The sequence below is a fragment of the Gouania willdenowi genome, chromosome 5, assembly GCF_900634775.1.
Source record: "Gouania willdenowi chromosome 5, fGouWil2.1, whole genome shotgun sequence".
NCBI classification, from domain to species: Eukaryota; Metazoa; Chordata; class Actinopteri; order Blenniiformes; family Gobiesocidae; genus Gouania; species Gouania willdenowi.
The window spans coordinates 9,563,119-9,575,461 of NC_041048.1; the positions used below are offsets into that span (position 1 = coordinate 9,563,119).

The following is a 12,343-nucleotide window of genomic DNA, read 5'->3' on the forward strand; positions in this document are numbered from 1 at the left end:
TAAAGGTCAGCCACAATAGACCTTTTTAGCCCAATATCAGTGCTCGCTATCAGACTGCCACTCTACAACAAAGAGGTTGTCTATTATTTACAGGACATTCATTACAACACATGGGCAGAGTGGCAGGGTAAACACACAGACACAGACACACATACACTTTTTGTTTCAAATTAAATCAAACTTCATTTAAGTTGCACTTTTCCCAGTGCAAGTGTTAGTGTATTGGGAAAAGACAAAAACAATTAGAGATGGTTGATAACGTTGGTCCACCACGGCCAATATTTTTAATAAAATACAGTATCGGTTGACATCGATATTGTTTTGTTTCCATCGATATAAAAAACAGATGTGTATCTGTTCTGACTCAAGCTTTATTGAATTTACTTTGTTTATGGTGTTAGAGTGCAACCTATTGGTGGAAAAGAATATTGTTGCTATGACTGTTCAATACGGGTCTGATCCTCCTTTCCTTCAGACAGTGTTGATGATGTCTTTCAGTTATTTAAAGGTAGGCTAGGGTTTTTATTTATTTATTTTTTCTCCAGATACACTTTTTAAGTTTTTGATTGAAATTTTCTTAATGTCCTGATAGGAATTAAGATCTTATGTGCTCTGAAAAAGGAACAAAGAAAATCAATCAACTGTATCAGCTGTAAATCTGTAATAACTTAGACCAATATAAAAAATTTAAAAAAAAACGAACCGTTTTTTTTTTTTTTTTTTTTTAACCAATCACGTCTCCCTGCTCGTTTTCAACACCTCGCGTGCACGAGCACACACTCAAAGCGCGCCATCGGTGATGGACTTAAAACAAAGTTTTCAGTCACGTTTTATAACATATATAATGAGAAAGTTTAGTGTTTACTTGCTGCTGAATGAGACATGAGACAACAAAGTTCCTACACAATACAAACGATGAGCTTAGATGCGCAGCTTCAGCTCTGCTCGTGCACGTGAGTAAATGACGGAGCACAGAGGGGAGGGGGAGGAGGATGTAGGCGGAGCCATCCGGAAAGCTACATTCAAAATCATGCTAGCTTTCGAAAATCCCCTACCCTACCTTTAATGTGTAGATAATATAGATCATTCTTCCCTGTTTCGCATTATTTATTTTTATCAGTGGACAAAAAAGTTTACATTGTTTGATGTAGTTTTTGTTAAGGTTTTTTTTTTTTTTTTTTTTTTTTTTTTTTTAAATTAGTCATAATCTAGTCATTGTCACTTTAAAAAAGTAGTCGACAAAAACTATGACGAAATATTTGTATAAATGGGGTTTGAATGTGGTCAAAAACTTTGTCAGACAATATTGGTATATTGGCAAAAAGCTAATATCAAACATCAATCTATCTAAAAATAATTACAACTGTGTCACATATAAGAATGTTTTACCTTTTGGCCACTTGCTCGCTGGCATGGAAACGAAAGCAACGGACGACACAGTTGCATTCACTGTTTTCTGGGATAGATTTGGTCACAGACCCAAAAGATTTACTGAATACCAACAAATGTCTGTGGCATGACCCTTATTTTACTAAACAAAAACTGGTTACCTTGGTTACATGGTGCCATATACCAGGGTTGGGGTCAATTACAATTAAGTTTTAAATTATTCATGTTCAATTACAATTAAATTATCATTACAAAAACCGGCATTTTTTTCCAATTACAAATAAAATACAGTTTTTTTTTTCCCCCTGATAGTCAATTACATTCTCAATTCCTAAAGTTCAATTACAATTTTACTAACTTTTATCCATATAGTGTTGTGTTGATTGTGTGTGGTTTTTTGTAGGGATGCCCCTTTTTCATTTCCGATATGATACTGATATTGCAGCCTTGCATATTGGTCAAAATCGATCCGATATCAGCATGAATTCATAAACACATTTTTTTTTCTTCAATCAAAAAATAATGTTTACTTATTTTGTAGTGTGGAATGTTGGAAAAGACTTGATCAAGTGATGTCACTCAAACAGAGAACAATAGTCAGCAACAGTAGGTATGAGAAAAACTGACCCATTTATTATTAACCATTTGGTTACATACAATTAACCCTCAACATAATATCTACAGTATTCCACAATTGAATAAAATAAATACAAAATGAATTAGGGAAAAAAAAATAAATAAATGAAAAATATCGGAGAATCCGTAAATTTGAATCTGATAGCCGATATTCGTCTTCAGGCTAATATCGGACCAATATCCGATATCGGATCAGGACACCCCTAGTTTTTTGTGTGTACAATGTCGCGCTTCACATTTAAATTTTAGTGCATTTATTATAATATCTTATGTAAAAGCCCAACTCTGGACAAGAGTTGAGTTTAGCAATAACTATAAACTCTTTGTACTAAACATTAGCTACATTCATACTATTATTACTCTGTAAAATGCTATTGTCCTTATTTAAATAAATTATAATTATGCCATAATTGTAATTCAATATCAATTACATGATTACAATTATAATTGACCCCAACCCTGCCATATACATTCAGAAGTAAATGGGGACATATAGATTACATCTGTGTTTTTTGTGCTGTGACACTAAAGTGTGTGTCATATAAAACCATTTTTTACCAAAGAGGTAAAGAACGTTCATTGCAATCACTTTAATATCATTAATGTTATTGTCTGTTTAGAATGAATCTTGTAAGTATAAAAATGTGATCATTCTTCACAAAAACCAAGTAGTTTTCATCCCATCATTAAAGCCAGTGTGTACATATCCCAGTTACCTAAACAAATGAGAACAGCGGAAGTATTTTGTAAAAAATCCCAGAAATGAGAATAACTGTCTTTGCTTCTCTGCATTGTGGGCTCCTAAGCATCATGCAGACTATCCAACCTGAATCCATCTGCTGCGTGTGGCGATGACTCTCACATAGCTAACAACAACATATCGTTTTACAGAGCTTCAAGGTCAAGGGCAGGGAGGTTATTTGGCAGCCTGACGGAGATCATTCTTCTGCTGCAGCCAGTTATCATCAGCTGACAAAGCTCACATCTGCTTTTAGATCGATAGCTTGGACTCATGATCCTATTTCTATGGATTGAAAACTTTTTATACTTGCTTAAGGCAGACGGTTACATTGCCACGCCAACAATGGTATACGACGTCTAACAAAAGATCGAGATTTTTAAACTAAGTTCTTGTGACAAGTACACGTTTATAGACTAAATGACACACACCAAATAAAAAAAATATCCTAAGTGCCATAATAGATAAAATACTAAACTTGTACTGATATTTGACGTTAAAAGGGAGCTGAATGTTTACTCCCATCACCATGGTAACAAGCGAGATGGAGTGGAACAAAACAAAATCCTTGACAGAATGTCCATATCAGACAGCGTCATGGTTCTTAATGGTAAAACAACATGATGAAATATGATCCTAATGTCCAACTCAGCCTATTTCCTTCCCAACCAATGATGACGATACATGCAGAGGCATTTCAGTGAAGTGATGCACTGACATATTTTACATACTTTACAAATGTCTAAAAGCTTATTGTTGAAAGAGAGCAGTCAATATCCATTAGCCCAGTGGTTCTCAACCTTTTTTTGGCTAAAGTACCCCTTTCTCTTATTTCTGAATCCAACAACCCCCTTTGTCAGACTACAACATTCTGCTCAGAATACTGTGGAAAAACAACTGTAGAGCATATTCTAATCTCATGAAGGAATAAGTGAGTGATAACACACATTTTAAAGAATCTCATTTTGTAAATAACTGGAATGAAACAGTATTTAGTACCTCCTGAATACAATTATTTCTATAGTCTTGATCATTTCCAGTCATCTCCCACATGGAGGGCGACCAAGACTGACCCTTGTATTTTCAGTTCATGTTCTAATCAATTTCATTACCATCATCATTATTATAATTATCATTTATAACTGGCTTTACACGATCAGGACTTCTGGACAGATCACCGATCAGTGAGTTTAAAAAAAATAATCACCGATCCAATCATATGAATTCAGGTTTTTTTTTTTTTTTTTTTTTTTTTAGGTACTGTCAAATTCCTTTGGTACTACCTGATCCAGATTCATAGAAAATCAGACGGTACCTTGTTTCGGAACCTAAATGCAGCCTTGAGACTGTGAAGGAGTGGAAGAGTTGAAGTATGTCCAAGCAGGACCTAAACATAACATTTGTTGTCAGTGTGTATGTGTATGTGGCCCTTTAACTGCGAATGAATGCCCTAGTCGCTCGACCATGTGCGGAGTGAGGGAGCGTCTGTGACCGGACCAGATCGATTATAAGCTGTATGCTGTTTTGAATGATTGGCAAAATAAACGTTGCAGCTGTTGAATTAAACTGGAGTCCTATGTCATACTCAGTGACTGCTGTAAAGCAAGGAACTTATAGACTCCCGGGTGTACAGCGGAGGTGGGGCGCACAGACACGTACGTTTCTGTGTCCACCATTGCCCTGAAACGGACAGAAGTGTCCAGTATGAAAGGGCTCCGCTCTCGGACTCTGCATTTGAACAAGCGCACACAAACACACACTAACAGCTTTCAGAGCCAGTAGGCTGAAGAAGAAGTCCAGCGCTCCGCTCCAACCAAGAGACAGTTTTGCCATTTGTGCACAAATGTGAGTGAAATAAAGCTGTGTCATGTAAAGCAAACAACTCTTTGGTGCAAATGAGACGATAAAACAATGCAATGGGAGCATCTATAAAAAGTTTCATCACGACAATGACGTCATTGATCGGATCGGCGAATTGTCATTGCGTACCACTAGGGGTACACAGACCCCCATTTGAGAAACACTCTATTAGCCGTTCTTTTGCAAGACTCAAGAAAAAACGAAGATGATGAGAGCCAATAAAAAATTACATAATAATATGGCAAGTCTAGGTGAAATAAAGCAATTTATAAACTTAGAACCTACAAGGGAATTTTAAGATCCTTTTTTTTTTTTTACAAAATGGTACACTGCTTTGATTTGGCTTGAAAATAAATACATACAACTTAAAGAATTAAAAAATGTTTTAATCTAAAATGTTGTGATATGCATATACCAGCATTGACTGTTAGGATAAATGCTATTATAGCAGTCTTTCAGAGGTTAAGAACAACACAAAGCCGATTGATTAATTCAGAGAATAATCGTTATCTGCACTTGGCTGAGTCTGAATGATTGCACTTTTTTTCTAATACCAACTATGCCTAATGATGGAGGCACACATTCTTGGAATTTATTCTGCCCTGCTGCATTGATTTACACAGTGAACAACAGGACCTTGATTATCTAAATCAGGAGAGGAGGTGACAGCATTGAACCACGACAGCACCAGGAGGCTGAGCTGGAGAAGCTCACAGGGACACCAGGAAATTACTATTATTCAGTTGAAGAGATAAAAATACAAAGCATCCGTTTATTCGCATATGGAAGGAGGCCCTCCTTACGTTGGCAAAGGTATGGTTATTGTAAAGCAGTGCTCCTCATTACCCGAAGCACTAGTTGTTGAGGTTTTTTTTTTTACATTTCCCTGCTTTCGCACCCCTTAAATTACTGACAAGTACATTCAGATGTGTTTGAACAGGAAGACATTTATAGCAATTTTGTGACATTATTTATTTCACTAAAGGCTGGTGGTGAAAAGGTGACTAATAAACATTCATTAAATCTAAAAAAAAAAAGTTTTAATTATTTAAAAAAATCATATATTTGCAAAACACAATTAATTTCTGGTAAAGTGGTGTATTTTTCCACTCAATATATTATTACTATACAGTACTGTATTAGAAAAGCAAGTTTTGATACACATGAAACCCCCTAACCCTAAGTAAATACATCCTTCTCTTTATGTAAACCAACTATTTGCACAATTACTTTGTTTGTTAAACTAGCACAAGTATATCAGAATTCCTTTAAAGTTGAAATATTGCATCAGAAACACAGTTTCTGGACACAATATTCTGGACACTCAGAAATATTGACAGAATTCCTACAGTTATGCAGACATTTAAGTGGTGTACCTCTACCTCTGCCCTGTTTAAGTGCTTAATAATTCTTTGGTGTCTGTAACGCTGACATGCTGACTAGCAAATGGTGTGATTTGGCAGAGAAAAAAACCTTTGGATGTGCTGTGTACGGACCACAGACATATGACGTAGACACGGCACCGTGAGGGATAAAATGTGCACTACAGACAGTTCTACGATCTCCGTGATTTGGGAGATCGTCGTCATGTTTAAATCCTTAATGATCTAATATCGTCAGATCGCACACCCTTGACCTTTCATATTTCTTTTTTTCAAATAAAAAGTGCAATGAACAGTAATTCTTATCAAAGCATCTTGATTACAAAAACAAAAAAAAAATATTTTATCATCTTTCGCATTTAGCTTTTAAAATGTAAAACAACTCGACTCATTTAATTCCTTCCAACTGTTAACTTTGAATTAAAATCGCATTGTAACAACAATGTCTGATTCTTTTCAGAGGGAAAATAACTATTTTCACATCTGCCTTGTGCTTTTAGAAATGCCAGAATTAAGGTAAACCAATTTTAAAAAATGGTAATATTTTTTCTGCAATGTAACTCAATGGCCTTCTGAAAAGGCCAAGAGTTGAAAGGTTACTAAGTAAATGCAATGGCTTTGTTGAATGACAAAATAATCAGGGAGATAGAGCTGCATTCCTGAGGCATGTACAACCTGTTCTATTAATACAGGCCTAATAAATAGTTATGTCACTCCATATTTTGTGCAGAGAACCTGTTTTAATCAAACAAAACAAATCCCTTGATAAAAAAAGTCACTTCCAATATCTTACACGCTGTGCCAAAAGAAATGTTTAAAGGAGTCCTTACGAGTTCAAACAAACCACATTCTAGGTCTATTTCTAAAAATGCCTTTTACAGTTCAAACACTGAAGGCTACAGACAGGTGGCTGCAGGGTATCATAAAAGTCTTGGGTTTGAAGGACTAGGCAAACAAAACTTCTAGGGAATGCATTAAATCTAAAACCAAGTAAACAAAAGCCAAGATGTTCAAGTCAAAAGAATGCAACCTCCAGTATTTCATTAACAGTGCACCTGTTGCAGATTACACATTAAAGGTAGTCTGACGGCTAAGTAAATCAAACAGGCTTTGGATAAAATCGTGTGGGGGCCAACATTACATCCTTTAGAAATGCACATACATTGCTCAGCCACAACAACAACATTAGCGACTGTTTGGTGGAAAGAATAGCATGGATTTTCACTTTAACAAGGCACAGGTTGTTCAGCAGCAAGTAAACATGTTGTCCACATAATTGAGTAGTAAAAAGCACTCTGCAGGGGTCAGAATGCATCAAAAAATTGACCAAAGGAAAGAAAAACACAGAGGCAACAACAAGGTTGTGGGCTGCCAAGGCTCAAGAAGGCTAATGGCTGACCCACGTGGATAGCAAGACGCTGCGGAACATACAGCAGCAGCAACTGCACTGGTTCTGTTGCAAAGGTGTCAGATTGTGCAGAACATGAACGCTCTGTTGGAACTGGTTCGTTGAGCAATGGAAGTAGATTGCTTGGTCAAATTAAATACATTTCCTTTCTATAGCTGTCATTTATTTTTCTTTATTTTATTTATTTTTCTTTATTCTAGTTGATTGTTATTATTTAATGTTATACTACCTGAGAGAGCACAGGTCACCAAAAGAAATTCCTCGTGTGTATTCATTCACCCCTGGCCAATAAAGTTGATTCTGATTCTGATGTTTTTATCGCGTTAATACAAAATTGGATTATGGCGACATATTTTAATTCGTCTTAATCGCAATTTTCAGTGTCAAAACAAGAGCCCTATTTACAAAAGCGTTAAAAAACAAAATAAATGGAAGACAAGAAGAGAAGCTTTTGTTTTGAAAGGGGGATGTTTGATCTTTAGCTTGTAGTTGGTCCCAGGACGATTTTACATTCCGCTCGCAATACATCATGGGGGGGTTGAGTATGACTAGTGTGCCCACCGTGCATACCTAAAAAAATGTCCCCATATAATATACATCTGGGTATTTCTTGCATACTCAATCTTTTCATACTATCTAATGTGAACGCACTACATACTAAAAAAAAAAAATCTATTGAATCAATTTATCCAATTTGTAGATAAACACGATTATTATTTTGCAAATTTGAGTTTCAAAAAAAACAAATGTTTATTTAAAAAGTCTTTTTTTTTTTTTTTCCCACCATAGTTTTTTCGGACTTTTTTGCATTCCGTCCTTGTGGGTTACCGTGCGTACCGTGTGAGCCAGCCCCCACTTGTTTACATTTGTTTACCCTTTGAGTAGGCTATATGTGTGCCACAGGCATGTTTAATTTTTTATTTGCACTATGCTGAGATGCTAAGGGAAGAGTTTATTATTTTTTTAATTGTAATGTTATATGTTATAAAATATGTAGTTGTAGTTTTTAAGGGCATTGAAAAAAAAAAAATTGAAAATCAAATTGAAAATCAATATTATGGAAGCCAAAACTATTGGCTTCCATAATATGCAGCTTTAAATATAAATTGTTTAAAATGACCTGAGCCTCATTAAAATATGTGTGGGAACAGTTTGTGTTCCATCCTCATCTGCATATGACAGCTTGTTTCACTTTGTAGTGGATCAAACTGTGACTTTACGTTGAACATAGTATGAAAATAGTTGAATCACTGTGACCAACGTGGACAGAAGTCTGAGTCTGTCAGAGTTTTCATTAATCACGCAGCAGCAGCTGAGTGATCACAGTTGCAGCTGCGCGACGCATGAGTCCGTGTGGCTTCAAATGTAAGTAAGTCCATATTTGTAGCGCAATATAATGTTTCACCTTATCGGGACGCTGCACTTATTCCAGGGTTAGAAGCGCGTAAGAGGAAAAGGACTTACGCACAGCGAAGAATGCGCGTAAAACCAGATTTGAAAACCCACCTTTCAGAGTTGCTCCACCCACAGTGCGTAACTGGGATGAAGGCGCGCAGCAACTGACTTAAGTACAGGGGAGAATAGAGCCCTATGTGAATAGCAGTTACGTCATGAAGGAAAGCCAAGACGCGTGATTTTCTTCATTTTTAAATAGAGTATATTTTAGATATTTGAATTGAAATATATCGTGGTTTTGTACTAACCTCTATGATCTGAACAAGCCGTTGGTCTTGCGTAAGTCATCAGAGCAGTACGCTAAATGGGCGGAGCGTGTTACCAGGGCTCCTCCTGCCGGACTCTACCCCGCAGACTCTGGTTCCAAATGTTGTCAAATTTGCAAGATGGAAGCGCCCCTAATCGTTGTATTTTGGCTTCAAGAAGGTTGAGTGAGAACAGCTACAGTGCGCGCCCACTGGTTTCCACCCATAGAGGGCAGTCACAGACATTTTACGACAAAATGTGCCAAATTGTTGGACCAGAATCAATCAACCGCACTACTTAATGCCCAAATGCATTTGTCTTCAGCAGAAAAAAGTGGTTTTAGGCTTTCGTTACTCTGAAATAAAGCCAGCCCACTCGTTACAGATAGAAGATTTCAACCTTATGAACATGTTCCCTGCACCGCACACAGTCTGATGATCATGTTGTTAGGACATTGTAGTTTGGCTTACGCTGAGGGGATAGCTAGTTTTTCTTGAAAAGGTAATATTCATGTCAAGGAACCACTTTGAACAAATACTGAACCTTTGTTGATTTATGGCACAAAGCATTTGCTGGAGAAGAGTTGCTTGGTATTGCCATGACACAACACACAGAGTTTCAGCCAAAAAAATTATTACTCTGAAAAATCACGTGATTAAAATGTCAATCGTTTGACAGCACTATTTCATTTACATTCACTTTATGACTGGATTTATGTGGTTTACTTACCTGGGTAACACTGCAGTGTGAAAGTGAATACTGTAGGTCAGCTGATAAATGCAGCATGGTTTTACTGGAATACATTGAGACCACACATCCGCAAGGAAGCTCCTCTGACCTCAATTGGAAATATTTCAATAGACGCCTTGCTGAGCAGGATATTGTGGAATTTAATTCAAAAGAAAGGAAAGGTTTGTGTTTGTGACACACCAAGAAGAGTTTCAGGTAATGACACAAATGATGTGAATGATATTGTAAATCTGTAGGAAAGGTTGGATGTCACAGAGTCTGAATTATTGAAGTCAGTGTATTGATCTGGATCTGGTCCAAAATTTAATGGAATCTTTTACAGTATAATCTATCTTTGGTTCTATCTGAATCCCTTGAGTACTTTTGACGTAATCCTACTGACAAACAAAGAAATAAAATGCCGGTGAAAATATTACCTCTTTGTATTAACAATAACGTATTAACAATAATAAAGAAAATCACAGCAAAAATTTAAAAAATAAATACAAATAAAGAGAAAAATCAGGAAATCAGATGGGATCTAATGTAAACACTGCATAGGAATCAATGACTTGATATCACATCTGGCTAAAAAAAAAAAAAAATGGCTCTCAATTAATAGTATTTAGAATATAAAATAAACTCAAGTAAAAAGTAGTACTTGAAATGAAATTTTAAAAATTAATAAATAAATGGGCGTTAGTTAGTTTTCCATTAGTATTATGTTAAAGGCATGTTATGCTATACACATGACTAGTACAGAAACCATTTAATAATACATGGTTGTCACACCTTTTAAATGCATTTTCAGTATCAGAAAAAAAATAAAATAATATATAGAAAAATAAATAATAAAAAAAAAAACCTTCAAGCCAAATAATTAACCAAGTGTTTTTCAACCTTGGGGTAGGGACCCCATTTGAGGTCAAATTTAAATTGGGTAGCCTGAAATGTCTAGTATATATATATATATATATATATATATATATTACTGATTAGAATTAGTTTTATTTTTTATTTGTTTCTATTAAATCAACAAATAATCTTAAACAACTGTATTCTATACTATCCCTTTGTCAAATATAAATCTAGTTTATAATAATATTAATAATAAAATGCAGTTATAAAAAAAATCTGCGCTGGCACAACTTGTTCCAACACGATCCAAAAAAGATTGGGATTGGAAACCAATCCATTAACCCGTCTAAATGTACTAGAAAGGCCAAAACCTGGCTGAAAAGACTCCTGCTCCCATGGTGCTATATATAAATGACTGTATAATAATAATAATAATAATAATAAATCTTCACTAATAAGTTTTAGTTAAAGCATGCATCCTTCACTCTCCTGCACAGGGCACTTGTTAACTGACGCAAGCATCCAGAAAAAGATGCGTTGCTGCTTGATTGCATGCACCCTTGTGATGTTTAATGACTGTCTTCTAATGAAGATAATGTGGTGACAGTGAAGCATCTTAAAGCGTTAGCATGCATCACCGTGTAGCTATCCGTCAGTACTGAGGATGAGAGGGTCCGTTACCTTTCAGCACCACCACCACCTCCGCTGCAGCAGCTCCGTCCCCTCCAGCGGACGCCGCCTCTGGCTCCACGCCGCAGCCCTCGCCGCTGACGACGGGCTCGTCCCCTTCGAATAACTGGTTGACTTCCCCCTGGATGTCCGAGGGGCGCCGCTCGCCATCGCTCTTGGACACGGTGAACCTCTGGCTCATGGCTGTCGCCGGTGAGAGGCACGCGACCGGTGGTGTGGCGGCAGCGTGGCTGACACGAGCAGTGATAACAATACTCTCACCTGCCGGAGTAAAGTAATCTGTAACCCCCACAATGTGGGGAACCGGACGGTGGATGGATTTACGTTGGTAAATCTGATGAGCAGCACAGCCGACAAAGCAACACATCAACCGGTGTGTGGTGGCCGCCACGCAGCTGGGTCCTAAAGCCATCAGATATTACAGTTTACCGGAAAACCTATAAGTGCCGTTAATATAGATAAACAACCATTTCTGAGTGTTTGCTGTGTATGTTCTGGTTGGTCTTAGCACTGAAAAGTAAAACAAAACCCTAATAAATGCAATAATGTCTAAAATAAAAGACAATTTCTCTTAATTGGCGTTGCTAGGTAACCACTGATTGTCTTTGACCCGGTAGCGTCCACTCACTCACTGACCTCAGTAATTCTATGTTTAGGTCTCTTTCAAAGGATTGGCGTTTAAATGAACTGCAGGCATGAATACATGGAGATAAAAAAAACAGCTAAAAAACAAAACACACACACACACACACATATATAAATATATATATGCACGATTATGGCCAAAATGATAATCACAATTATTTATCATGTTAGGGAAAAATCTGTATTTTTTTTTTTTTTTGCACTACTTAAAAAAAACACAAAACTACAACAACAAAAAACAATATATGAACAGTTTACACAGCAAAATAAAGCTTTAAATAAAAATGATATAAAATAAATAAATTA

The 12,343-nt window shown here is 36.5% G+C and overlaps 1 protein-coding gene across 3 annotated transcripts in view; it reads right to left on the minus strand.

Annotated features, from left to right (window-relative positions):
• Window positions 1-11,751, minus strand: part of slc12a5a (solute carrier family 12 member 5a) — a 201,340-nt gene extending 189,589 nt beyond the window's left edge. For all 3 annotated transcript variants that reach the window (XM_028445742.1, XM_028445741.1, XM_028445739.1), the window contains exon 1: window positions 11,384-11,751. In XM_028445742.1, coding sequence (XP_028301543.1) covers window positions 11,384-11,573 — 190 coding nt within the window. In that variant the 5' untranslated portion in view covers window positions 11,574-11,751. The remainder of the gene's footprint in view (window positions 1-11,383) is intronic.
• Window positions 11,752-12,343: the final 592 nt, after the last annotated feature.